The sequence below is a fragment of the Arthrobotrys flagrans genome (genome assembly GCF_004000055.1).
Source record: "Arthrobotrys flagrans strain CBS H-5679 chromosome Unknown unitig_0, whole genome shotgun sequence".
Lineage (NCBI taxonomy): Eukaryota > Fungi > Ascomycota > Orbiliomycetes > Orbiliales > Orbiliaceae > Arthrobotrys > Arthrobotrys flagrans.
The window spans coordinates 2511129-2538740 of record NW_027137550.1 but is presented as its reverse complement, the minus strand read 5'-3'; the positions used below and the strand labels follow the sequence as shown (position 1 = coordinate 2538740).

Here is a 27612-nt window from a genome sequence, read left to right as displayed (position 1 = left end):
CAGAAGCGTGTGTGTTCGCCGGAAATATTTTTTCTTCGTAAGAAAAAATATATTATTCTCCGACAAGTTTTAGATCACAATTACAGCAAGGGTGGTATCGTATATTCCAAATCGGGGTGGATCACAACATTACAACATTGTCAACACTCGATTTCACTTTCCTTGTAATCGATAACTCTATCTATCTTACATCCAACAGTTATATCTCTATATCTATCCGAAAGTTACAACGTTTACAATGCGACCAACAAGATTCCTTGCAGCCCTCCTTCCCGCTCTCTCCTCCCTCCCCTTCACAGCCGCCTGGCTCCCAACCAAAGATGCCTCCACAATCCGTGGCGTAAACCTCGGCGGCCTCTTCGTAATCGAACCATGGCTTCAACACGTAACCTGGCAAAACATGAAATGCGGTGACCAAAAGTCCGAATTCGACTGCGTCATGTCCCTGGGTCAATCTCAAGCCGACAAAACTTTTGCAAACCACTGGGAAACATGGATCACCGAAGCCGATCTTAAAGAAATGGTTTCGTATGGTATTAATACCGTTCGTATCCCCGTTGGGTACTGGATGCTCGAAGATCTGGTGTACAGAGATTCTGAGTATTTCCCAAAGGGGGGTTATCCATACCTTGAGAAGATTTGCAAGGCTGCGAAGAAGTTGGGGCTTTATGTGATTCTGGATTTACATGGTGCTCCGGGAGCGCAGATTGATAAGAATGCGTTTACCGGACAGTTTGCGCCGACTCCGGGTTTTTATCAAGATTATCAGTATACTCGGGCGGTTACTTTCTTGGGATGGATTACGAGGAAGATTCATAGTAAACCTGAGGTTTTTGGAACGGTTGGCATGTTGCAGGTTTTGAATGAGCCTCTTGCGTGGCATCCGGATGTTACGGCAACGTTGGTATCTGAGTTTTATCCAAAGGCTTGGAAGAGGATTCGATATGTTGAACGGGAGTTGAAGGTTAAAAAGTCAAAGCAACTTCACGTCATGTTCATGGATGAAATGTGGGGGTCCGGGAATCCCAACCAAGGTATCAAGGAAGGTTCCGAACTTATGAGCTACGATTATCACAAATATGTTAAATGGGATACTTCCGTTACGCCTACCCGCGAGAGTTATATGACTTATAGCTGTACCGCGGATTTGGGTTGTAAGAAGCCATTGGTTGTTGGGGAGTGGAGTTTGAGTGTTCCTGATGATTTGCAGGAGAGTGAGATGTTTAAGACTTCCGGTGCAGATGCGATTCAATGGTTTGGAAAGTGGTTTGTGGCTCAGCAGCAGATGTATGAGAGGAGTGGGCTTGGTTGGGTGTTCTGGAATTGGAAGACGGAGTTGGGTGATTGGAGGTGGGGGTATAGGGATGCTGTTAGGGCTGGGGTTATTCCAAAGAACCTCAAGGAGTCTGTCAAGTGGAACGTCTGTGGAGCCTACAAGAAGGATAAGAGAGAGACCGTCGAGGTTAAGGCTGAAGTTAAGAGGGAGGTTGAAGAAGTTGTCAAGGTGCCAGCCGTCGAGGAGGTACAAGTACAAGCCGGGGAGCCGAAGCCCAGCGGTGTGAGGAAGAGCCACTTGGCAAGGCACACGTCGTTGAGGAGGACGCATGCGCATTTGGTCGGACCGTCTTCGTGATTCATTTCTTGTTTGGGATTTCGTCTTCGAAATTTCTTTCTGACTTTTCAATCTCTTGATGATTTTTATTTTTATATTCACACACTTTCGTTCATGTATATACTTCTGATACCAGATACCACGATCGCTATGATACCAATTAGAATGCCATGGCCTTTGATGCCGTCTTTATTATTTCTCATAATGCACTTTGTTTACCAACGTACCTACTTTTGTCAGTATTCTTGCATAGTATTGATATTCAGGGGTGATTACTCACCAATCCCCTCGATCCAAACACGTATATCATCCCCGTCCCCTAGTATAATCTTCGGCTCCCTCATAGCCCCAATACCAGGCGGTGTCCCCGTCATAATCACCGTCCCAGCCTCCAACGTTGTTCCCCTGGACAAGAAAGAAATAGTATGCTGCACGCTAAATATCATTTCCTTCGTATTACTGTCTTGGACGGTCTGTCCATTGTATATCGCCTTAATGCCCAAATTATGCGGATCCACAGTCCCTTCCCTCACGATCACCGGCCCAATTGGTGCAGAAGTGTCAAATCCCTTACTATAACTCCACTGGCTATTCTCAAACTGCGATCTCCTTGAGCTAACATCATTGCCTGCTGTATACCCAAGTACGTATTCTAAAGCTTTGTCTTCAGGAATATCTTTCCCGGTTTTAGAGATTACGATAGTCAGTTCGGCTTCGTAGTCGCTGGTACCGTCTTGGACTGCCTTTGGAACTACGATTTTGGAAGGATGTGGACCGGTTAGAGAGGTTCGAGGTTTGATGAATAGGACTGGGACGTCGGGAATGGGCATTTTGGCTTCGTGGGCATGGTCGCGGTAGTTTAGGCCTAAACAGCGGATTATGGGGACTGCGGAGGTTGGAAGAGGGCAGAGTAGCTACAGTATAATTGTTAGACTATAAATCTACTCTATTCCGGGAATTTCTTATCGATTGAATGAGATACGGACCCGAGAGACGGTGAGGACTTTGTCAGTTACGATGCCATCAAAGACGGTACCATTGATGACACGGGCGGTAATCGGTGCACCATCGTGGATTGCAAGGCCGACGTCGGGATATTGGGAGCGATCGACGTCCCCGAGATGTTCCTGGCCATCTTCTTCGGCGATGAAACGGATGAGGTTCTTCCAAGTGGCCATTGTTCGATTGATCGAGGGATATCTGGTATAGATTTGACTGTAGTGGGGGGTAGAGAGGGGTACCGGTCGTGTGAATAGTGTAGCTGGTCGGGTAAGTAGTTTCAATGGATGTCGAAACATGTATTCTGGATGCTAAAGGATCGGCGGAGATGTAAGATTGAAGTAGAAGAAGGTGAGGTCGACATTATGAATGATGAAGTTATCTTGAGAAATGATCGAGATGGCAATGGAGCGGGCCGGCAAGTGCTTTCGGGGAGAGGTGCCCTGTTCCGACGGATCTTTTGTGTTGTTCGGAGCCGACAGCCTTGAACAACCTCAAGTCAACCCCAAGATTCCACCAATTGGCTGCAAATGCCCGCTAACAATATCGCATACCGGTATATCCACCATATTTGAGTCTGAGATTGCGATATTTTATAGATAATGGTGGCAGAGTTATATAATACAGCGCATAGATATCGCCTCGGTCCAACTTGGCTACAAAGCTTGTCCGAATCAGCGCAATTCTCAGAGCTGCAAAGCTTCCCCAGATATCAAACAACGTCCATTTAATATGTTGATACAGTGCAGTGGGTCGCACTTTGTGGCCCAAGAATTTTCCCAATTCATCTCTTAATCTAAATTTAGTTAATGCTAAAGCTAGGAACCTAGGTGGTTTCCTGTCGTGCTGTGGTATGACTGAACATCGATATCATTCAAGCAAGGCAGCTTTGGCTGCAAGTTGTCGAAATCCACATTCCACTGGTTAGCGGCAGCAACAATTGCATTTGATATTTAGATATAACAGTCGCCAATGGCGTATTGAATTCTAATAGTCTGAAAAACCCGGCCCACGGAACTACATAGGAATGCTATCCCTTATTATAACCTGCCTAGCGGAAATCCGCCATGAAATACCTAGCTATCTGGATGGGGGCAGATGGGGCGACCTCGCGAAACTCTCTCAAGCATCGAAAGTTTGTCGAGATCTAGTCCTTCTGGTCCTCTCTCGTAGCGATATCTGCCTGGATTGGTCTGCAGGAAGGTATGGATACAATACGTATTCAGACCAGGTTGAAGGAGTCCGTCGTTCCACCGAGCACTTGGACTTCTATCATCCCGCAACACACGTGGCGGTTTCCTGGAATTTCAGGATTGTTCCGAGCTTGCGAAATAACTTCCACAAAGCATTTTGGGCAGAATGTCAACCCTTCCAAATCTCAAAAGCTTGACGTTGAGCGGAGGTGATAGTGAATTAAAGCCTTGCGACAATTTGTGGGACTATGATTTTTTTTACCGGAATTGTTCCCAGGAAAGCCAACAATTTCTCGGCGAGACGTTCATATCCGACAACGAAGTCGGAAACGTTGAGGTTTCTTATCCGCAACATCTTGAGAGGGTGTTTTTCTCTGTGATATGGGAACTTCCATGACACTCAAAAGCCTTCTCTCAGAGTGGTATGTGAGAGAGACGGCCATATAGCACTGATATTCCCCAATGTTGCGGCAATCCGTATCAAATTTTGGGCCCGTTTCGACCTCGATTATGAGCAGGTGTTGAAGTGGCTCGCTGTCCGAATGTTCAAAAACTGTCGTTGACGACATATGATCATGCCCGCTCTTACAGAACCCCTCCAGATCATAGCGACTTCGCATACGACGGGTTGATTCCAACGCAAAAACTTAAGGAAGTCAGATCGCCGCGGCCCGAGAAGATAGAGGGGAGATATAAACGACGAGAGTTAGCCGGAGTCATTCGGCATTTAGTGGAAGCAGGGTTGAAAGATTTAGAGAAAGTAATGTTTGCTAGGAAAGCACCCTGGGAAAGAAGCGAATATATATCCATCACAAAGATGTGCAAGGTTACTAGAGATACGGCGATGAGACCGAAGCTGTGGTGGGGGAAGCTTTATCAAAGTCATCCATATGCATATACGTACTCGCATGGAAAGGGAAATTTTACAATTGTGGGCTTGACGGAGGGAGAGGAGGACGGTGCGGACAGCCAAGATGACGTTGACGAAAATGAATCAAAATATAAAGTACGATGACCGAGGCGGTGGGAATACATAGGATCTATAAAATTAGGCGGAAAGGTTGAATATTGCTTACGTACTCGAGTTTAATGAACTTAAGATTGGAATCAATCTTTGATGTACATAGTATAGTAATCTTCCTTAGATGCCAGCATCAGCTATCACCAAATACATCAAAAATTTGGTGTTGCAGGTTGCCAAGCCGGGTGACTGACAGGTGGACCAGGCGCACGTTAACGTACAGGTTATTCGCCAATTCTTGGGCGCACATGGGCCAGCAGACAGCTGCCTGAATGGGTAGGCAGCACTCGACCATGATATCCTTTACCAACTAGCTTTTGGTCAATGCAGGTAACGTTGGAGGTTGTTAGCTTCGGAGTCTGGTTGCCGGTTGCACTGATATTCTCAGTACTGATGCATGTTTGTATCGCTGAAATGCCGGCGACATTCGCTGCAAACCACGGAATAGGAACGTGGGGAATTTTGCGCCCTGATTCGAGAAAGCAGGATCCCGGCAGGGTGTCTGCACTTGCAGTTGTGGTTTGTCGTATTGTGGTCTGGAAGGCGAAGTCCGAAGGAATGCCTTTCCGACATGACATTATATTACGATGATGCATATTCTGATCTGCAAAAACATATAAGTAGATTGGAAACTCGATATCATGATACGTATCAATACTTAGAGAAAATATACTGGAATACGATTGATTAGGGTTGTTCTTGAGATTTTTTTTTACGGGTGTATCGTATCACTCGGATAAGCGAATAGGTACACATTCTTCATAAGCTTAAGCTGTTTCAAATATAAAGCTATAGAGGAGTTACAAGGCCTCCTTGGTATATCGGAAGATCATTGGTTATAACCCAGTGGTTTATACCCAAACCAGCGGGTACGCTCACAAACCCGGACGGCAAGAAAGTCAAAAAAAGAGCCAAGTTTCCACTTCAAGGCCCTGGCATAATGTCTCACCATGCAATGTCACCGCCTTCCCGATTCTACCCCAAACCCCGGGTTCAAATCCACACCACCCCATATCTTCTTCGTCACACAACTTTATCCAGCGATAAACAAAAGAAACAAAGGAAGATACGCTCAAAAAATCCTGGAAATAGCGAATCAATGTTAGAGTTTGTCGCACGATAACGATCATCCGATTGAATGGGGTATGCAACGTCGTCGATTCGGCAGGCACAAATTCCGCACGTTTTATGGGGGCTTTATCGATTCTTGATATTATGGACTACAAGCAAGCACTCCGCATACCAAGCTGCTACATTGAGTAGGTCGGTAGTAAACACGATATGCCGTACCTATAGGTACCACCACGCGCACATGGGAATGATATAAAACCCTCCCTAGTTCTCCTAAACAATATCCATTTTTTAAATCCACGGATCTCTCCTCCTCATCCGCCATACCCCCATGTAAAATTCAAAGGATGTATACCAAAACCCTCATCATCTCGTTCGCCGCCATTGCGGCCGCCACGCCTTTGTCAATCCGATCAGATTATACCGTCGGACCCTTCAACACCTGCTCCGCCTCCGATAAAGCACAAACCAGCTGTCGTAACACCACTGCAATCCAAGACGACTGTTGTATTGAAACTCGTGGTGGACAACTCCTACTCACTCAGTTTTGGGATTGGAATCCAGCAAAGGGTCCTTCTGCTTCGTGGACTATTCACGGGCTATGGCCTGATCGATGTGATGGTGTGTACCTATCATAACCCCCCAAAATGAAGAAGCAAGAATAAAACGTTGTTAAGGGTATGAAATGGAATAGGCACCTACGAGGGCTACTGCGACCCCTCCCGCGAAGTCACCGGCGACCAAATCACCGAAATAATCCAACAAAACGGCGGTCACAACCTCCTCCGCTACATGCGTCGTTACTGGAAAGATAACGCTAGCGTAGACGGAAACCTCTGGTCACACGAATACAACAAACACGCTACCTGCTTTTCCTCGGGTAGACCAGAATGTTACGCTTCAAATAACAACGCTACTCATCCACAAAAGGATGTATTCGATTACTTCTACAGAACTGTAGAGTTGTTTAAGGGTCTTGATACTTACAAGGTGTTGAAGACTGGAGGTATTGTGCCGAGTAAGACGAAGACTTATACGTTGGAGGAGATTCAGAATGCTATTAAGAAGGCATTTGGGGTTACGGCTACGGTTGGGTGTACGAAGGAGACTGGAGAGATTACAGAGGTTTGGTATCATTTCTATGTTAAAGGTGGGAATGTTTATAATGGGGAGTACTTGCACATTGGTAAGTTCTGTAGTCTTGAATACTTTGCATCCTGCTTGTTTAGAGTAATTGCTAATGTTGGATCACAGACGGAGGAAAGTCATTCTGCCCAGAAACCGGAATTAAGTATCCACCAAAGGAAAAGGCAGAGGATAACTAAACGAGTTGAGATATATTGTGAAGAATTGTATCATACCCGGGTTACCTATTTGCTATACTCTCGATTGCTCTTAACTGTACATATACCCGCTTGCCTAAAATGTATATCATCAATTCAATTTAATTAAGAGAATAATGCAAACCAAGCAAGCATCCCTCCCACAACCACATGAGCAATCAAGTGCACCCCAGGCCCTCCCAGACCCTTGAATCCCACCCCTGCTCCCGAAAACGGGAGTATAACCACCCTCTCACCCCCCTGAATCCTTTTTAACGCTCTATAAACCGGAAAAGCGTGGTAGAAAGCCAAGGATATTGCGGAGAGGCCATGTAGTGTCCAACCTCCGGCCTGGGAAGATATAAATATCTCGTCCGGGGTAATTGACAAAAGAAATGAGAATAGAGAAGAGGAAAGGAGGATGGCGCCGTATTGGCGAAGCACGGGGGATATAGAGTTTACATTTTGAGGTGGAGAGTAGGGTATGAAAGAGAGAGGGGAGAATAGGAGGAGTAGTGACGGTGGGAGTTCGAGGAGGGAGTGGAGTATGAATGGGAAATGCATCTATGCGGCAGGGCGGCGGCGATAAGATGCCGGATGACTCTAGTATCGTAAACTATGGGATTCGAAGCGAATTGATATCAGGCGATATTTATCGGCTAAGTGACAGAGCTGTGCCACTTCAAGACGTTGGATGCAACACAGATTTCTGATAGTAATTAACTCGTGGTCTCGTGCCGCGGTGTTTGTAATCAATTCACTTAGCTTAAACGGTTTTGATAAGATGTACATGTAGTTGCGATACCAGAGCAGCCTCGCTGGACTCGGGACGAGGTTTGTGTCGACCATTACAATCGCCATTTGGAACGGGCGGTCCACATAACAGAGTTCCGCCGAGGCAACCGATTCCTAGGTACGTATAGAGTTTTCAAAAGTTCCCCATTATAGCTAATATTTCATTCGCGGGCCGGATGCTGCAGTTCTTTATCGAGTGCCTTTGAAGGCTGCTTATCGCCAGGATGGTTCTCGTATATATATTTTTTATGGAACAGAAGGAAGTTGTATGTGGCGAAAGGATGGACGGATTTGGCTAAAAAAATCTAACGACTGGGTATTAAAACTTTAGCAAACCGAAAAATGGAAGCTGGGGTATATTATCGGAATTACTTTGGGGTAGCATGCTGTCTCTTAATCTCAACTTTCATTTCGAGAAAGGTATGGCGCCACGATGAGGAGATCAAGGCAGACACCCACAAACTGAGTGTGTGGGTATGGGTCTCGATTCCGGGTCTAATAACTGTAGTTATACGTGTGCTAACTAAAAGGTTTTAATAGCAAGTCTACGATAATGCATGTCAGTTGGGTGCATTAGTCTCTTCAGCGCATCCCTTGGTAGCTAGCTCTCTCGCAGACGGTTCTTCCGTTAGCCAGTTGGCTAACTATGGCGCAGCAGAATTGCCCCTGCCTTAGTTTCGACTGCTTGAGATCTAAGCACTTAAGTACGTCCTTAGAGATTGCTCCAGAGCCGGAAAGGCTATTTGCGGAAGCCACTCACTTCAATTTAGGACTCGCAGAACTCTAGTTTGGGATTCGTTCGTTCCCTTGAAACCCCGTAACCGACTACCGTTAAATTCTTTTCTAAAAACATCATTAATTTATTGTACCATGATCCTTAATTATCTTGTCCGCAATAATGGCAGCTATATAGACCTTAATATCATATTAAGTAATAACAGTAATATCATGAATAGTGGTTTACGAGTAATAAGAGTTGATTTCAGACATGAGGTTACTGTAAACTAACTTCTTTATATTATACTAATCGTGAGAAAACTAATCAAGGCACCAAGCCGGTAATACATAACAGCGAATACATGTGATTAAATAGAGAATGACAGAGGAGATAACACAGATGAGCTAGACGGGAGATAAGTCTTTGAACTAGATGCTCGGATATAGGCAACTGAACTAAGCAGTTCTTGTTAATGTATAGCTGTGCCGCCCATATAGTTATAGGGCTTGATTCTAGATACTAATTAGTTTGGGTTGACCTTCTTTGTATGTGTAGTTTTCTTCCAATTACAGCAATATATATAGATATATCTGATAGCCATTCTGTCAGCGCTATTTCTTCCTTGAGTTGGTTATGCTGCTCCCCATATTTATTTTATGTCCTAAAACGGACTTACCTACATTTATACCATTTTCTTATCGTAATAGCTCGGAACGAGTTGATATACCTAGATTTGGTATCTTGTGGCATTTGTGTATTACCTTGACACCTGAACTAATCTATATACGATTTCTTACAAGTGCGACTCAGCGCTGAGTTTTCCCAACGCATACCTCGTATACTAAGTCCCTTCCGCTGAATAGTAGTCCGCTGCATCCAACTCATAGATTATGGCAATGAAATTATTATTTAGCTAGTTTAAACTAATACCCGATAAGATATAGTGATACATTTTCCATTTTTATACAATTTCCAAGCATTAATAGCGTTTCTTCCTTTTGGTCTGAATCAAGTGCGCTGCTCTGGTGGCAGTTTCAAAGACCTCGCGAACCCCTTCATTCAATCTGGCAGAGCATTCTAGGTATTTGTAGGCCCCGATCCTTTTGCGCAGTTTCTCTCCATCTTCTGGAGCTACCCGAACCCCATTCCCCCACGGGTAATATCCGTTGCTATCTCGGCAGTCTTTCTGCGTTCCAACTAGGATGATGGGTACGCCTGGACAGAAGTGCAGCACTTCGGATATCCACTGCAATTCAAATCAATTAGTACTGGCATTAGCGCGAAATTTCAATTTATTCAAACATACCTTCTCTCGGACATTGTGCCAGGAATCCTTGTTCGCAACCGAGTAGCATATAATCACAACGTGAGCGCCTATATAACTGAACGGTCTCAAACGGTCATAGTCATCTAGACCGGAGGTATCCCACAAGTTGAGTTCTACGTACTTTCCGTCGACTTCGACGTCAGCAACATAGTTTTCAAGGGTAGTTGGGACATTATTTTCAGGGAAAAAGCCTTTGCTAAACAACACTGCTAAGGCGGTCTTGCCACACGGGTCACCCACAAGCACCAGATTTCGTCTAATCTCAAGCACCAGCTCCTGTCTAATCTCGGGCACAGACGTAGGCTTAAGTAACCCTGAGAAGAATCGCTGAAAGCGCCATGAGGACCTCTTTAGTGATGGTGTTGCAGCGGCTTCCCTCACTTGCTTTGACACCTCTGTCGATGATGATTCCAAAGATGACGATGGAACTAAACTCGTTGCATGCTCTCCCAGTTCCCTCCCAGACCCTTGCTGAAGATTTTCCATCCGGGGATGGGAGGGTAATGATTGGAAATAGTTATGCTCAAGCCCGGCGGACATCCCCTCAGGCCAAATGTCTTGTCCATCCGGATTATGTATCCTCGATCCTGTCCCTTGTCCAACGTTCTGAGGCTGAGGATCCTTGGGATTCGAGGGCTCCGACTTATCAAGCACAGGCCGCGGCCGTACAGTTATATCGGACACTACCCCTGTCGTTAAGTCCCCAGTCTCCTCACCTCTAGAAGGCGTTGGCGCGGAGTCATCCGAGACTTTCCTACTAGACGAGATATCTATTCCTAGTTCGTGACGGCCTTCACTGAGAATATCAGGTGCGCTTACGGAAGGAGATATAATTTCTGTTTTCGGCGATGCCACCTCGTCATCAATGTTGTCGGCCCCACTTCCTTCGAAAGCGTCGAGCGTTTGCTGACTCTCATTTAAATTAATGTCAAGCTGTCTTGAGTAGTTTTGAGCTTGTCTCAGATTCGCAAGAGCCCGGCGATAGGCTTTGGAGTTGATGACCTGGTCATCGAAATCGAAGCGGGTGTCTGTGATAATGGAGGAAAGCTCAAAGACGGAGTCTGCCTCGCTGTTGCCGACAATTGCGATTGGGACGCGGAAGTCTTCCGATGTGTGAGCCCTACGCCATAGTGAAAGACTTCTGTCCGCCATGTGCTGCAGGATTATGTTGTAGTCCTGCATCGATTGCTCGATTTTGGTAAGGGACTCACTGCCATCCAGTCGCGTTACCTTCGTATTCAGCGGTACCATTGTGACATGAACATGTGAAGTCTCGATGTCTCTTCATACCTCTGATAGGTCTGCAGCAGCAGAGTAATCGAAACCTGTTGCCCGCGAACCTGATGCAGCAGCTCCTTCAAATAATCCTGCTCAAGGACATACTTGAACTTTTTCGGCTTCAGCTGGCCGTCATTAGTCTCGTTGGCAAGACCTCCAATCTGTTCCTGCAAAACAGACATCGTCAAAGCACACCCCAGCAAGGCAGTTTCGAGACTCTCCGCTAGCGGGCCGAGCCGTTCAAGCTGGTTTGATAGCATATTCTGCAGTCTGGTTAACGAGGCAGAGATGACCGCGCATTCTGACGCGATGGCTGAAAGCACAAAGCTTGCATTGCGATATGCGTTGCTAACATCGGAGGAGAGCTTTATGATACGAGTGCAGACTATGATTAGGGACGAGACCGAGACGGTGATGCTGAGTGGGTCCATGATCCTTGGTGAGATCCAAGTTGGAAATCAGCGTTTGCTGCTTGCGATGACTATCAATCCCCGCCGATTGATAGCATACCAAGCTGAAATGGGGTCGTGGTCGTTTTGTTTGACAAATACCGCAACGCATATGGACCGCACCTGTGCAAAAAGAATTTAACGAAAAATTTGAACATCGCAAAATTTCGAATTGTAAATATAGCCTTTATATATTAAATATCTACGCAAATACATATGGCCCAGACCTGTACAAATAAGAAATAGCTTTACTATTATACCAATTTTCATCTCAGAAACTTTAAAGCCGTCTAAATCGTAGTTATGGCGCTGACATAGGATGGTTTTCAATTGTGATGAGTGATTTTGGTTTCGCATTAGCTGATATCAATACCTTCAAAATTTTGAAAATCTTAAACAATTTTAGTCTTATTCTTAAACAATTTCACTTAATTATTACTTAATTACAAAGGGGGGAACCTTTGGTTTTAGCCCCCAAACTTTAGTTTTGTAGTTTTGAGAGTCTGGTGGGGTAAAGTCATCAAAACGAGAAAACTCCATCAGATGCTAGCACCATAAGTATTATTCAGACTGCTTCAAAAGTCTCTTGGATTAAAATTGGTACAATAATAAAATTATTTTTATTTGCACAGGTCCGGGCTTTACGTATTTGGCGTAAAAAAAGGCTATATTCGAAATTTTGCGATTTTCGAATTTTTCGGTAAATTCTTTTTGCGCAGGTGCGGTCCATATGCGTTACGGTAAACCCGTGTTGTTTTTGTGGCAGGTCCACGATAATGCATGCCAACTGCGCTAGCTTCGGCGCATTCCTTTTTGGCTTAGTTAGCTCAGATCTCGTAGACGGTTCTTCCGTTATACGTTAGCCAGGCAGTTTGGCGTAGTATAGCTTCGAGTGTTTGAGACCTAAGGTTAGTAAGTACTTATAAACACACTTTTGGACACTTCCTGAGCAGTGGAGGTTATTTACAGAAGTCCCTCCAATCTAAGATGCACTGGGTTTTCTATAATCCTATCACACTGGATAGATAGATATAGCTCTAATTAGTCTGTTATAACCATTGGGTGGCTAATTGAGCAAACTTGGAAATGCTTTTGGTTTATCGATTTAGTGGACAATACGATGCTAACGATTAAGTAGAAAGCCTGGCGTAGTACATACACATAAAACTTACACCCTATAAACCTCTGATTGAAGCTCAAAAGTTCGACCTCGCCAGTGGCACGGCGCTGCTCGCCTTGTTTTGAGTAATCCAACAATTGATAAACCTTAACTTGGGGAAGCCTCGCGAGCTGAAGGTGAGTCTGAGTTGAATTTACAAAGAAAAATCTGACCGGATTCGAAGCCAATCGAGAGAATGTCTTGTTTAAACCGACTAGAAACGGGCTCGTAATCCGGAGGAAGGAGGAGTTTGTGAGGTAATTCAGCGAAAGGGTCGCTCATGTTCAAGAATAAGGATCGCATTGGAGCCCGATCGGCTACACGATGCGGACTTACAATACTGGATAAGGATACAAGTTGCTCAATCGCATTGTTCGAGGCCAGACAGGAAACTTCGTTCAGGCGTTCCTCCGGTATATCGATATATCCCCCCGTGCTAAGATCCCACAATCTCCCAGCACTAGGGTTATCCCGAGAAGTAGATGCTATCAGTTTACCATCGAGCGAGAATACTATTGTCGTATCCCAGCCTGGGTAACCAGCCAGTGTATTGGTGCATTCCCCAGTGTCTATATCCCACAACTTAATGGTTCCATCAGCAGAACCAGATGCTATCAGCCTGTCGTCGGGTGAGAATAATATAGCAGTAACCACATATGAATGGCCTGTCAGTGTATTAATGCACTCCCCCGTGATGGCATCCCACAACTTAATAGTCGAATCCCAGGACCCAGATGCCACCAGCCTACTATCTAGCGAGAACGATACCGTCATAATCCCCGCCGAGTGGCCTACCAGTGTGTACTTGCATTCTCCCGTGTGGGCATCCCACAACTTAAGAGTTTTGTCTTTAGAACCAGACGCTATCAGCTTACCATCTGGCGAAAATAATATTACCTCAACGCGACGCGAATGTGGATATTTTTTAAAGGAGTTAGCGTATTTTCCGGCACTAATGTCCCACAACTTAATCGTTTCATCTTCGGAACCGGAAGCCAACAGTCTGCTATCAGGCGAGAATGAGATTGACTTGATGGGAGCTGAATGACCTTCCAGTAAAATGGTACATTCCCTCGTTCTGACATCCCACAGGCGAATAAATCCGCCAGAGTAAGACGCCATTTGTTTACCATCAGGCGAGAATGAAATTCCCCAGAGCCCGTTTGAATGATCTTCGAACTCTAATACGGTATACTCCCTCGTGCTGATATCCCACAGTCTAATTTTGTCATCATGAGAGCAATACGCGAAAAGCTTGCTATCGGGCGAGAATGGAATTGTTTCGTCCCAGTTCAGGCGGCCTTCCAATACAGTGAACTCTTGTGTGCCGACGTCCCATAACCTAATTGTTTTATCAAAAGAACTAGACGCTATTAGCCTACTATCTGGAGAGAATGATATCATTAGAACACATTCTAAATGGCCGTCCAGCAGGGAGACGCAGGTCTTCGTATTAATATCCCACAATCTGATAGTTTTGTCATCAGAGCAGGACGCGATTAGTTTACCATCAAACGAAAAGGATATTGCCATGATAGAACCCGAATGGCCTTCCAACTTGGTAGACGTAGGCTCTCCCGTGCTGACATCCCGTAGTAGAACGTTTTTACCAGATGCGGATGCGATCAGCTTGCCATCAGGTGAGAATAATTTTCTGACAAGTATTGAACCACTTTCTACTGTCGTACAGCTTCCTGTGCCAACGTTCCATAATTTCGTAGTTAGATCCTCAGAGCCCGACATCAGCCGTCTGCTATCAGGCGAGAATAATAATGTGTCGACACAATCCGAATGGCCCTCCAACGTGGTGGATCTTCCCGTACTAACATCCCAAAGTTTAACAGTTGTATCATAACCGCCGGATGCGATTGTATTGCCATCGGGTGAGGATGCCAGCGACACAACCCCCTGTTCGTGTTTTAGCGTTTGGAGGCACGGGTTCCAGGCCGTTTGGACTGGGCGTTTGATCTCGATAGTTGAGCCCAGCTCGTGCCAGTTTTGTTTTCGTACTATACTCCGCTCAGGGGAGAAAATAAGGCTGCTCCAGTACACCTGAAGGGGGGTAACCTTGAGCATGTCCTGGTGCAGTAAGATGAACCTTTTTGCGTCATTCACGAATTCAAACAGGTCACTGTTTTGTTTCTTTAAGCATATTAGATCCAAGTTCTCGCGCAACAGGGCTCATGAATATATTTCCTTACTTTGATTATCGGGAGTAGTAAATCAATGATTACTATAACCTCCCACAGAGCGCCTAGCAAACTCATAGCTTCGAACCAGTGAAGCAGATGGCTCTTCAGAAGCTTTTCAATTCGATCGGCTATGGGCGGATCCACATAACTATCTGATAGGTGTCGGACCCAGTAGCGGCATGCATACTGAAGATGCGGTGGAATATGTTCAAGGATTTTATCTTTATCTACTTGACTAACTTCGGTGTCTACCGTAGGAAGACCGCAGATATTTCTCTTCAGTTTCTCGAGATGTCCTAGGCAAAGCTCGACCGTCTTGTAGTTTCTTTCCCGGCTATCGACGTAGAAATCCAGTTCGCCGTCGCAACAACGATCTTTATCGAGCAAAAACTCCCGAAAAGATAGATGTAGGATTCTAATCTGCCCAGTGCTGGCTACAGATATGACGGAGCCGAGCCTGCTTATGAGCGACTTCACACTCCCCGGATCGGAGCAGATAAGCGAAGCCAAAGAGTTGGTGTCCAAGCTCTCAAATAGGATCGCGACAGTTCCGACAATCTCCAAGAATTTATTTCGATTGAGACCCTTTTCGAACTCGCTATAGCTACGAGGGTAAGCGGCATTCAAAATCTGAATATATATTACATCCAGGTGAGAGTTTTTCGCAGATCCGGATCCGCTGCGTAAAATATTGTCGAGACGACTCTGTGCTATATCCCTATCGTTATCGTCAATGAAACGAGAAACAACTGCGGCGTAAATGAACAATCCTTCCGATTTTTTAGTCAGATCTTCAAGTTGGCTGCTCTCTGGCCAGCGCTCAGAGGTGTAGAATTTTTCTGCCATCCTATCGAACTCGACCGTAAAGTACGTCCTGATGTCGGCCTCCACAATATCCTTGTTTATGTCGTGAAGGACGAATTCCTGACCCGCATCCAACAGCAAATTTCGGAGATGCGGCCCAAGGCTGAAAAGCGGGCGACTAGTAAAGAATATTTTAATGTTCACGGAACCAATTCGGTTGGCCTTCATCAAGAGCGTGATGATGGTCTTAACATCATCGTCATAAATACACTCGTCGAGTGCATCGATGACAAAAACGTATATCGGGGGTTCCTCGTGTGGCTGGCATCTTATGTTGGACAATGGGTCATTTATGAGTTCCTTCCATTGACTCAAAAGACTCTCCCGCGAAAAGTCCTCTTTTCGGTCAATATCCTCAGACAAACCACCTGAGAACCCCGGCACAACGAGGGCGAGCTGTCGAGCCAGCGTCGTGAATAGTTTATTTGCCGAGCTCAGGTCGCTGTCGTTTCGAGAGAAGAAGAAACTCCCCCCTAAGCGCCCGCTTGCGGAAAGCTCTCTGGCTACTGTCATAGCAATTGTTGACTTCCCTGTCCCAGCCATTCCGTTCAACCAGAAAACGGTTTCGCTGTTTTGACACTGGATCCAGTCGAGTATTTTCAAAAGAAGCTCGGTGCGCGTGCCAGGGTAACAAAATGGTTGATGTTCCCGGCGCCTTGAGTCGAACGCTGCGCCTGACGCTTCAGGGATTCTCTTTAATTGATTACTGGTAAGGGGTTTGGTTGTCTGAAGGCGGCGCTCCTCTGCACCCGATAATACTCAGTCAGTTGTTTGTCCTTCTTCCAAGTCGTCACAGGTCTACCAACTTATCAGACTAGAGGAGTCTAGCAAGGCCTTCTTGAGGAATTCGCAAATGATGGTGTATGTCCTATCTTCGATATTCGGGATTTTGACCATTGTTGAATGGTTGCCCTTGGCTGGAATCACTTGCTCACCGCGTGAGCCTAGGGTCGCAGAGTCCTGGGATACCATAATGACAGGTTCTCCATCTCTGCTATAGCGACCATTTTTATTCTATATATATAGTCGCAAGTAAGTACGTACGCGCAAGGATGTGTAAAGTTACCCGTCTATACCGTAGGGGAAAAGGGTGTGTCTTCGAATTTTCTGGGCAGCTGGGCGGGCTATGAGACAAAAATTCGGTCTTAAATTGGGCTTGACAGCAATAGAGCCGTTTTGGAGGGCCTTTAAGACATCTTCCGCGAGACACAAGATAATCCTCAAAAACGCACCAAACTCTCTACGGTAATCAGAGGAGCAGGCCCACCTTGATAACTTTTGGAGTTGCGCTCATCTCATAAAATATTATTACCGTTGTTCGCATCTGTTCTAGACGGTATCGGCACATAACTGTGATTAAGGTGTGACGGCTAGTCTCATAGATGATGGATTCCACGAGAACCCGACCCTGGCCGCCCGGCTCAATGCTGTCGATATCCTGTGCCATACTAAGGACATCTTGTAGCATGACTCCTCTGAATGGAACACCGAAAAAGAATACATTCACGATATAATCGTAAATGGATTTATAATCTGGGTCTTCCGACGCTAGAACGTAGGCCTGCGCATGCGCCTGTTAGCCGAAGAAAATCGCAGTGTTTCCACTACTACTGGTCCGTACATGGGTAAGAATGGTACCACCGAAACTGTGGCCGATCCAGACCAAGGGTCTCGTCTTCTCCTGTTTGGATACAACATCCGTCAGCCGATTGCAGTTTTCTCAAGTTCTACGTAACCCATACCAGTTGCGTCTCCCTGGCTTTGCTCAGTTCCGCCAGGAAGCCCTTCGCATAGTCTTCAATCCAAGAATGCTTTTTACTCTGGTACCGTGTGTCGTATCCGAATACCATCACCCTGCAGGTTTTGAGGTCTACGTCTTGGCCAAGAAAATCTTTCAGCCACATGGCGCCTGTCTCGCGGTTTGTCCATGACATGAATGCGTGGGAATTTAAGCCAGAGATGGCGACAATGCTTAGTTAGAGCATTATAATTAGGTCAGCTGTCTGATCCTCAGTTAGGGGATAATTCTATATATATTGGGGCGCTTACTCCATTGTAACTTGGTTCGGTTCGACGTCGACCGCATAGAGTTGGGTGAGGCCATAAATTCAGCGTCTATTTTCAGATGTTTATGACTTGACCTTGCCCGGTTTTCTAGCGCTGACATGGAAGGCGGCACTTTGGAAAGAAATTTGAAAATCGCGGTTTGGGTGCTAATCCCGTGGTGACAGGCAGGGATGACCTGTACCCAATCGATTTTGAAGTCATTTTGCAATTGCCCTTCGCATACCTCTGTGACAGAGCTTCCGAACTCTGACCTGAAGGTCTCGTTGGTGGCACCGCGGTTAACACCTTGCGCCCTAAACACTAACCCGTTTTTTGCACTAGTTATTGATTCGCCTGCATTGGCGGCTTTTAGCGTCCTGGCGCGGAAGAACAACCAGAGGAAGAATATAAATATTAGTGCCGGAAATGCTTGCGAGAGGAAATTTAGCATTTTGGGTAACGTTGCTGGTGGGGATCAAAATTAAAAGGGAGGCATCATGTTTTAATATAAAATCTGAATTAGACAGCGAACCTTGCATATATATAACTCCAGATCCAAATACGAAGGCCCTTTGCAACTCTCATTTTTACCATGCATTCATGCATAGAACTTCACTGTCACGGCTCACCCAGAAGGCTTCTTAAATAGGAAGATTTTACTGCGACAAACTCGCAGTCTTTCTCTAAGCCTGTACCCTGTTTATTCTCCGCAACTCCTTTGCGCCTTGTTTGTATTTTTTCTCGGTAGAAATAGGAATATAGAGTAGGCGCTGGTTAGTAGCACCAACACTAGCGTTTGATTTTATGAGATAAGGTAGTAGGGAGGCTGGTTCACAGGCCTGCTCATACTAAGTATTGTTGTGAGCCTATAATTTTCCGGCATGAATACTCGGGTATGGGTAAGTAGAAGGGCACGAGGCCGCCTGCATGTCAGGACAAAAAATATTTTTTGGGGTATTTCAAAACTTCGGCTTGCTTTGCAACGTTCGTCCAAAATTAATCTTTTTTATTATATTCCTAACTTACTCGTCTCGTACCCAGACCCGGCCAATCGTAGGTGGCGTCTACAAGGTAGATTTCAGCATAGTAGAACAGAGTATGTAACCCTGGACATGAACAAACCTTTACGCCAAAAATTTAACAACGTAAAATTGTCTCATACCCAACATAAAGTTATAAGTCATTTTTAGGTTATTACGGGTATCAAAGCTAGCCTAGGTCTTACTTACTTATCTACTTCGGTAGGTATTTACTAACTACTTGCTACTAAGCTCCTAAGCCTACCTACTAAACCTATTACTGATTTTTTTACTAGGTTGTTTACCAAGTTACCTACTAGCCTACCCACTAGCTCACCTTCTGGCTTACCTACTGGCCTATTTGCGGGCTTACCCACTGGCCTACTGATAGGCTTACTTGTTGGTCTATTTATAGCCTATTCATAGGCCTACCTATGGGCCGACCTATGGGACTACTCATGAGACTTACCCACGTACTTACTATCCAGCCAGCTTGGGTAGCGAATTAAGTAAGTAGGTTTGCAAGTAAGTAGTAGGCAGGTAGGCAGGCCGGTGGGTAGGCTGGTAGGTAAATACTTAATGCCAAGAAAGCGGGGTTTTTAAATACCGCTTCAATCCGAATTATTACTAAAGTTTTACTTTTAATACCATTCTAATATAGTAATATTATATTATAATGAAAAATCTGTATTAATATTCTATCAATAAACACTCTGTTTCTAGCACAGTATATACCAATAACTACTCAAGTAACTAGTCTCAGGACCTATGACTGCTCAAGAGCCTCCCGAAGCTATGATAAATTATGTCGGAGCAGCCCAGCGCGGCACGTACTTATGTAATCCGGCAAGCGAAACCGCAACCGGCTTGCGATGACATGTCGAAGGCAAAGAAGCTACTGTACCTTGCTGACCCACGATTCCCATGGATCATGATGTAATCCACTTTCTATCCAATGATATGAGGCCGGTGACCCTCATCTAGACCAATTATTTGGTGTATGATTGGTGGGGTTCAATTATCGTCTGGGCTCCCCCGGCGGTCCAGATTAGTTTTCATTCAAGCTCAAGCTTAAGCTCCTGATCATGACTGGCGGGCCGAGGCGATAACGAAACGTATCAATCCTCTAAAACTAAAGTTTGCGCACGCATTGCAAAAAAAGGACAGGGGCCGGCCCTGTTCCCTGCGGGTTCAACGTCAAGGATAGATGTCATACAAGGCACACGATGCTGCAATCTTTGTATCAGCGATACAACGGCATGGCTAGGTGCGCAGAGTACTTAATCGCCCTAAATTCCCACTTGGGTCGCTCTTTCTTCCATTGTGATTTAATACTTTCACTCCTCTCTCAATATCATTTAAAGTTTCAAACGTTCTCTGTCGACCTGAAGAATAGAATTGTTGTTTCTGTTGAGGTTCCCACCACATCCCAACACGAAACCCGCCCCGCCCCCGCAAACCGATCGCTGAAGCTTGGAAGCTGGAAGGTTTAAGTCAGCCAAGTTCTCCGTCGCAGAACGGAGCTGTAGACCACGAGCACGACCACGCTACGTCACGCGACAGTCATGGCGCCGTACGAGGCTATCGGAGTAGCCAATGGCTCTTCCAATGGTGTTTCAGACATCAATGGTTCTACCAACGGTACTTCAAGTATCAATGGCTGTACAAACGGCGATGTCAATGGTCATACTAAGGGACGCCATCGTACTAATGATACCAATAATGATGAAGAAGAGGAAGAAGAGGAGGATGAAATGTTCCCCTCAGACCTTTCCCTCCGAATCATGGGCATCGGCGTGCAATACCCCGAGCATAAAATCCACCCAAAGGACCTCGATACCATTGCCCAAAAGTTCTATCCTCAGACAGATGCGTACGTCCCTCCCCTGATCCCAAGACTTCACTATCCAATACTAACAATTTATATATCAATTGTAATAGTCTAAAAAAAGTCCTCTCAATAAACCGCTACACCGGCATCCTCTCCCGCCCTTCAATCGGCGAATGCCTCCATCCGCTCGCAAACCTCCCTTCACCGCCAACAATAACAGACCTCCACTCCCTCTTTATCACAGAAGGTGTTCCGTTATCAGTCTCTGCCTGTTCCAAAGCGATAAAAGAATCCGGCTACAAATCCTCCCAAATAACGCATACAGTATTTGCAACCTGTACCGATTCCTCAAATCCAGGTTATGACACGTTCGTCCTAAAATCCTTGGGCATCAAAAACAGCGTTGAAAAGGTTTTATTATCAGGCGTGGGGTGTTCAGGTGGCCTTGCTGGTCTACGTACAGCGTGTAATATCGCGCTAGGCGCAAAAGCACGGGGTAGGAAGGCTAGGATTTTGGTGTGCGCGACGGAGATATGTACGATTTTGGTAAGGAGTGAGTTGGATAGTATTGTTAAGGAGGGTAACGTTAGGATCGGGATTACGTTGTTTAGTGATTGTAGTAGTGCTGTGGTTGTTAGTAATGGTGTAGGTGAGGATGTGGGGGATAGGGGCGTATATGATGTACTTGGGTGGAAACATCAGACATTGGGGGGGACGGAAGCCGAATTGGGGTTTGACGTTGACCCATTAGGTATATATATCATCCTCCTATATCCTTAAATTATTCCACTAACGATGATATATATACAGGCTGGAAAGTTATTTTAACCCCCGCCGTCCCATCCCTAACCTCAACCGCCACACCCCACCTCTACTCCTCCCTAATCTCCTCAATCCCCCCACAGCCCTCTCCACCATCTCCCCCTCCTCCACCCCCACCCTCACCCCAAAAGACCTAGACTGGGCCCTCCACCCTGGCGGCAGCCTAATCCTAACCTCAATCGAATCAACAATGTCACTGAGTCACTCACAATTAAGAGCCTCATTTGAGATATACATAAACTATGGGAACTCCAGTTCGGCTACGATGTTTAGTGTTATGGATAGACTAAGGAGTGAGGGGGAGGCGGGCGTTGGGGGGGAAGGGGAGGAGTATGGACCTGGTGTGGGCGTGAAGGGGGGGAGGAGGGGGGTTGTGGGGTGTGCTTTCGGACCTGGAGTTAGTGTGGAGATGGTGTTGATGAGGAGGGTAAAGAAAAATAGCAAAGATGGCGGGGTTGTGGAGGTTACTAACGGGATAGGCAATATGACAGTGGGTGGGGAGGAGTTGGATTGATGCCCTACATATTCTTTTTTATTGGGTTCCTTTGGTTGGTTTATATTGGGAAGTATTTGATAGTTTAGAGAGAGGAGATACCCCGAATATAATAGACGGATGGTATATTCTGCTTACTGCAATTTTTAATTTTCATAAGTTTTATATTCAAGTTAAATCGATCGATTGGTAAGATATTAAAACTTCAAATGGTATCCGTGAAAGGTAAACCGGACAGAAATAGAGTATCGATATATGCCGCTCCAAAAAGTAATCAGGCAAAAACAAGAGAGTCCCAAACGTCCCACCCAAACAAATCCAATATATACTCCAAACTTTTAATGCAAAATAGATAAAAAAAGAAAGAAAGGATTACTTCCGCTTCGCCAAAAACTCCTTCAAATGCTGTCCACTCTCATCAATATCACTTCGTGCGCATAGTCCCCTCCGTCTCCCCTCCTTAATATCCTTCTCGAACGCCAAAAACACGGCTTTGACGAGCACCCAATACCTATCACTCGTCCTTTCTAACCCTAAAGATTTCCAATCTCTCTCCTGATATCGATGTCTCGCTGCAGTCCATGATTTCATCCAGAAGTCTATTCCTTGTCGCATTGCGGCTAGGGAGGCAGGTGTTGGCGTTATTTGCGAGGATAGGTCGAGGGTTAGGAGGACGTAAAGCACTATTTCCCAATTAATTACTTATATCCTCTACAAAAGGGGCAAAAAGGGGGGTAAATACCATGAACAGTGACAAACAAATCCAACGTCGTCAAAACCGGCATCGTCAGCCACGGCGTCACAAAACTCATCCTCAAAGTCTTCATAACTTTAACCCCTCTAACCGGCGGACTAGGCACCGCCATCAACTGGGCGAATGTTGTTACTGCAAAACTCGTAGAAGCGCAGGGGAGGTCTAGTTGTTCTATTTCCGTGCTGGAGATCCGGGGTGTGCAGTTGTTGAAGATCACGAATGCACAATCCATGGTTAGCATTATATTTTGTAAACGAATGGCTGTTTCGGTGCGGACCCAGGAGCGAAAGTCGGCGGGGGAGGTTGGTGGGTGGGTGTGGTGGGCTGATGGCAGTCTGAGTTGGCGTGCTAGCTGTATTTTTCGTTAGATATCATTCTTACCATATAGGGACGATTGGAGTGTACCTCAATCACCCGTGCGAACCTCTGCTGCCGTATCCGCCTCTTCGCAATCTTATGCCCCGCCCAGGTCTGCACCACAATCATAAGATACGCCGCCTGCAACTTTTCAAAGTCCTCCCAATCAACATCCTTGTACGTCTTCCCAGCACTACCCCCACTGCTGTATGCACAAAACTCGTATTCATTCTTTAAATAGTCTCTCCCAAATATGTATACCTCCGCAATATCCAGCAATCCTCTACACCGCCTTATCTCCCCCGGATCCTTTACATATAACCCTCCAATACAACACATCGCCAGTATTAAAACCGTAGCACACGTGCTGGGCGAGTAACTGGGTAGATGTATGATCGGACCGTGTTTATGCCAGTGTCGGAAAAAGGAGTTGGTAAATCTTTGTAATAAGTCGCCGGTTATCGATTCTACCGTTTCCATCATTCGTCTATATTCCGGTGAGCCTTCGGGGAGTTGGAAGGATTGAACAACTTTAAAAAGTTCCGGACGAAGGAATGAGGCGTGGGCATCGTATACGTCTAGATCGGTCGTTGTAGCTGGAGAAGAATGCTCGGAGAAAAGATGAGGTTCCCAAAGGGCGTTCGGTTCGAGACCTATGTTCATGAGATAACCCATTTCACCGAATAACATGTTTAGATCGATGTCGGGGAGTATGCTAGCATCATAGTTGAGGCTGAAGTCCATGTGAAAAGGTGTCGGTTGTGGAACGGATGATATGGTGATCGGAATTGCAGTCGCATCAGTCGGAACGGTGCTACCGGCAGTTATGGGTCCATCAGAGTCTTCATCGTCAGGGGTGGCAGAGAGAGGGAAGACTTGGACGAAGCCAAGGTTTCCTTGGGATTGTCCGTTCAAGAGGTACTCAATCGAGCCTCGGAGGTCCGGTGGATCCGACCCACTACCGTCTTCGTCGATATTATCGGTTTCATCATCGCTTTCTTCCTCTGGAACAGAGCTGTCGAGTTCGGATCCCCGGGGTGTGCCTTGACTTCCAGCCGTGCCGGTACTTGAGGTCGTGAGGGTAGTCTGCCATGAGAGGGATAGCTGTTGCTGGGAAGAAGTGCCGGTGGCAGCTGCAGGAGGAGAAGTCTTTTCACAAACGACACCAGCGGTGATGCAGCGGTCGCAGGGGATTTGACCAGTACAGGAGATCTTGCGCTGGGAACAACGGTCGCAGGCGCGGCGTTTACGGCCGACGATTCCGACGGGGATGGGACGGTCGCCGCGGAATTCACAGCGGATGTGGTGTTCTTTCAATAAGTCGCTGTGTCGATAAATATCAGCCAGTAGCCGACAGAGGTATATATAATATGGGAGGGAAGTACCTTCGACGGAACTCTTTGGAGCAAAAGTGGCAGTTGAGCGGGCTGCCGACGGAGTCTGGAGAATCGAGTCAGGCCACTATCAGTATATGTATCGCCAAACACTGGATATTCCCCAACACTATATCTCCCCTGATATAGCTATATCAAGATCCAGATCTGTAACATAGATATAAGTAGATAGATAGATGGAGAGGGAAGAACATACGATGTGTTCGAATGTGGCGCTCGAGATGGGCCTTCCGGGTGAAGTACTTTGAGGTCGGACATAACGAACAGAGGAAGGGAGTGGTGGATGAAGAAGTGTTGTTGGTGTTCATCATTTGGGCGGGTCCCATTGCGTCGGCCACATTCTTCCTAACTACTACTACTGTTACTACTCCCTAGCATCGGTCGAGGTTAAACGGTAAAGCTAAGAATAAAATACTGGTGATAGTCTGGGGAGGTCAGTATAGTCCTGTAGGAAGTAATTTAAGAGGGAAAAGTCTATGTCTTTTTCGGAACGAGGCTTACTACTGCAAATTGCAACCATCGAAAGCTATGTGCCCGGAAGCGAACCGAATTGAACTGAACTGCTCGGGCCCCCCGACATTAGCGGTCCAGCCCCGACCGACCTGATTAACCTTATTTGATTTGGGCTGCCGACTATTTCCAATCCATATTTCTTTCTATACAATACACTGTTATGCTATGCTATACGAATATTTTGAAGTATTGTAATTAATTGTATTGTGGGTAGGCTTCGGAATGGGAATATCCGGCGGGTGTATGTTTATATGCGCTCAATATGCATTCTCCCGCCCGTTACCGCTACAACACGACGTTATATGCATACATATCCCATTAATGCTGACATACTGGATTACTATAAGTTAAATGTGAAATCAAGTACACTATAGGTAAGCTATATAAGGTCCCAATATATGGGTAACTTCTCACCCATGCATGGCCGAAGCCAACCGGGCGGCTAATCAGGGTCTTAATGGGCCGCGACGGGCTGTTGCTTCTTAGGAATATACTTAAATTCTTCCTTTCTGTTACCAAAGGCGTCGTAGAGCTCCAGGTCCCGAGTCGGCCCTGTCTGGTCGTCAAACAACGGCGTGATTTTACCTGCCTCGAGCTCCTTCTTGACGATCTTAGACACCCTGTCCCATTTCTCCAAAGTGTCGACCTCCGCGTCAAAGACATATAGCCAGCGGTTCTATATTTAATAATAATGTTAGAGTCGATGCTCAATCTATAATCTGAGGATAATTGTGGGTAATGGGCAGACATACCTTCATCTTCACATCATCAGGATCAACTTCCTTCCCTTCATCCAAGTCCTTCAAACAATTATGCCACCTATCCCTCACATCCTCTCCGTTCAATTGCGCCTGTCTGACCCTTTCAAATCTGAGTTTCTCATAAACTCTCGTCTAAATTCACAAAAACGTCCGCATTAGCAATCGCTTAGGTATACGTCATATGGCGTAAAATCTTACCGCAAGCGGCACATTCCCTTTCCCTGCCAGCTTCAAACACAGCGCAAGCACCGCTGCACTCTCCGTCGCTTGACTGGCCCCCTGCGCACTAGTCGGCAAGTGCGCGTGGCAACTATCGCCCAACAATGCGATCTTGTGGCTTTTGCTGACCCATGTTGGGATTGGATCTCTATAACAGATCTTCCAATCCAAACATTCTCTTGTTTCGTTGACTGCGGAGATGACCATTGAATCCCAGTCTTTAACTAGTTCTCGTACTTTGTCCATGTCGCCTGGTTGGAACCAGGATTCTTTGATGTCTTCGTCGTCTTTGTGGGTTAGGATCCAGTTGAATTCTTCGCCGTCTCGGAGGGTGTTTTGGACGAGATGCATGTCCGGTCCGATCCAGATGTTTACACAATCTTTGACAAGAATTGGCTGGCATTCTGGGACTGAACGAAGGATGTCGCCTTTGAAGTAGGCGCGATAGCAGGCGTATCCCGAAGATTTGGGCTTATCTGCAAAACCTAGGACCAATTCGCGGGTTTGCGATTTAATCCCTATTATCCCACCCTCATTAGTTAGTTATATATCTCTTGAAATCACTAGCATATTATAAAGAAATACATACCATCAGCCCCAATAACAATATCCGCCTCAACCCACTCCCCACTCTCCAACCTCACCGCCGGCCTCCCCTCATCAAACTCAACAACATTATGTCCCATCTTCACATCAATCCCCAATTCCGCCACTCTATCCAAAAATGCCTGATGATAATCCCCTCTATGACCAATATACCCAGCCATATCCATCAACGGCTGCGTCGCCAAAATCTTACCGTCGTTCCATCGTCTAATATGCATATCGGGACTTCGATTCCCAATTTTTATGAGTTGTTCGTGAAGACCCCAGCGTTTTAGGAGCTTCAGGGCGTTTTCTCCTAGGCCGAGGGAGTCGCCCAGCCGGAGGAAGTTTTTGATCTTCTCGAAGACGGTGACGTGAAAGCCTTGGTAGTGCATTGCCATTGCGGCGGCGCAGCCACCGAGGCCCGCGCCGATTATTATTACTTTTTGCTCAAAGCATGTTAGCATTCGATGTCTGGAGAGAGGGAGTTTGGGATTATAGCATAGGGTATGGGGTTACCTCTGATTTGGTCACCCTTTGGTTGGGTGGTTGACGCCATCGTGAGTGATATTCTTTCAATTGGTTACTTGCACCGAAGGTGCTTGATAGTTAACGATAATCTTGAAAGCAATGACAACTCAATACTCCTGTTGTAATTTACACACGCAGTAGTACTTCAATGTCCAAGCGTCTATGTAACGAAAATTAATACCGGAAAGAATTCAACGATCCAAACCCGACAATTAAAATCTTACGAAAAAACCAAAAGAGATGTTTACGCATCGGAGACGCTGATTCCCCCCGAATATTCTCTTCCG

General features: G+C 45.9%; 9 protein-coding genes across 9 annotated transcripts; 4 read left to right on the top strand and 5 right to left on the bottom strand.

Moving 5' to 3' along the window:
• Window positions 1-238: 238 nt before the first annotated feature.
• On the top strand, window positions 239-1633 carry DFL_003793 (uncharacterized protein; the record flags this gene model as incomplete). The annotated part of the gene is made up of 1 exon (XM_067632781.1): window positions 239-1633. One exon carries the CDS (start codon window positions 239-241, stop codon window positions 1631-1633), a length of 1395 nt encoding a protein of 464 aa, XP_067491016.1.
• A 171-nt stretch (window positions 1634-1804) lies between these two features.
• Window positions 1805-2790, bottom strand: DFL_003792 (uncharacterized protein; the record flags this gene model as incomplete). The annotated part of the gene is made up of 3 exons (XM_067632780.1): window positions 1805-1839; window positions 1893-2526; window positions 2599-2790. 3 exons carry the CDS (start codon window positions 2788-2790, stop codon window positions 1805-1807), a joined length of 861 nt encoding a protein of 286 aa, XP_067491015.1.
• A 3453-nt stretch (window positions 2791-6243) lies between these two features.
• On the top strand, window positions 6244-7221 carry DFL_003791 (uncharacterized protein; the record flags this gene model as incomplete). Its single annotated transcript, XM_067632779.1, has 3 exons — window positions 6244-6517; window positions 6591-7082; window positions 7151-7221. 3 exons carry the CDS (start codon window positions 6244-6246, stop codon window positions 7219-7221), a joined length of 837 nt encoding a protein of 278 aa, XP_067491014.1.
• A 2489-nt stretch (window positions 7222-9710) lies between these two features.
• Window positions 9711-11767, bottom strand: DFL_003790 (uncharacterized protein; the record flags this gene model as incomplete). Its single annotated transcript, XM_067632778.1, has 3 exons — window positions 9711-9977; window positions 10038-11268; window positions 11349-11767. 3 exons carry the CDS (start codon window positions 11765-11767, stop codon window positions 9711-9713), a joined length of 1917 nt encoding a protein of 638 aa, XP_067491013.1.
• Window positions 11768-13052: 1285 nt separating this feature from the next.
• DFL_003789 (uncharacterized protein) lies at window positions 13053-18054 on the bottom strand (the record flags this gene model as incomplete). Its single annotated transcript, XM_067632776.1, has 8 exons — window positions 13053-15086; window positions 15146-16743; window positions 16807-16991; window positions 17045-17070; window positions 17268-17561; window positions 17622-17681; window positions 17743-17971; window positions 18050-18054. The coding sequence occupies 8 exons, from the start codon at window positions 18052-18054 to the stop codon at window positions 13053-13055; spliced, it is 4431 nt and encodes a 1476-aa protein (XP_067491012.1).
• A 2576-nt stretch (window positions 18055-20630) lies between these two features.
• DFL_003788 (uncharacterized protein) lies at window positions 20631-21855 on the top strand (the record flags this gene model as incomplete). Its single annotated transcript, XM_067632775.1, has 3 exons — window positions 20631-20938; window positions 21007-21647; window positions 21707-21855. 3 exons carry the CDS (start codon window positions 20631-20633, stop codon window positions 21853-21855), a joined length of 1098 nt encoding a protein of 365 aa, XP_067491011.1.
• Window positions 21856-21908: 53 nt separating this feature from the next.
• DFL_003787 (uncharacterized protein) lies at window positions 21909-22232 on the top strand (the record flags this gene model as incomplete). The annotated part of the gene is made up of 1 exon (XM_067632774.1): window positions 21909-22232. One exon carries the CDS (start codon window positions 21909-21911, stop codon window positions 22230-22232), a length of 324 nt encoding a protein of 107 aa, XP_067491010.1.
• A 351-nt stretch (window positions 22233-22583) lies between these two features.
• Window positions 22584-25042, bottom strand: DFL_003786 (uncharacterized protein; the record flags this gene model as incomplete). The annotated part of the gene is made up of 5 exons (XM_067632773.1): window positions 22584-22894; window positions 22954-23317; window positions 23371-24646; window positions 24708-24762; window positions 24913-25042. The coding sequence occupies 5 exons, from the start codon at window positions 25040-25042 to the stop codon at window positions 22584-22586; spliced, it is 2136 nt and encodes a 711-aa protein (XP_067491009.1).
• A 641-nt stretch (window positions 25043-25683) lies between these two features.
• On the bottom strand, window positions 25684-27353 carry DFL_003785 (uncharacterized protein; the record flags this gene model as incomplete). The annotated part of the gene is made up of 5 exons (XM_067632772.1): window positions 25684-25905; window positions 25982-26122; window positions 26189-26727; window positions 26799-27236; window positions 27314-27353. 5 exons carry the CDS (start codon window positions 27351-27353, stop codon window positions 25684-25686), a joined length of 1380 nt encoding a protein of 459 aa, XP_067491008.1.
• Between the last annotated feature and the right edge of the window lie 259 nt (window positions 27354-27612).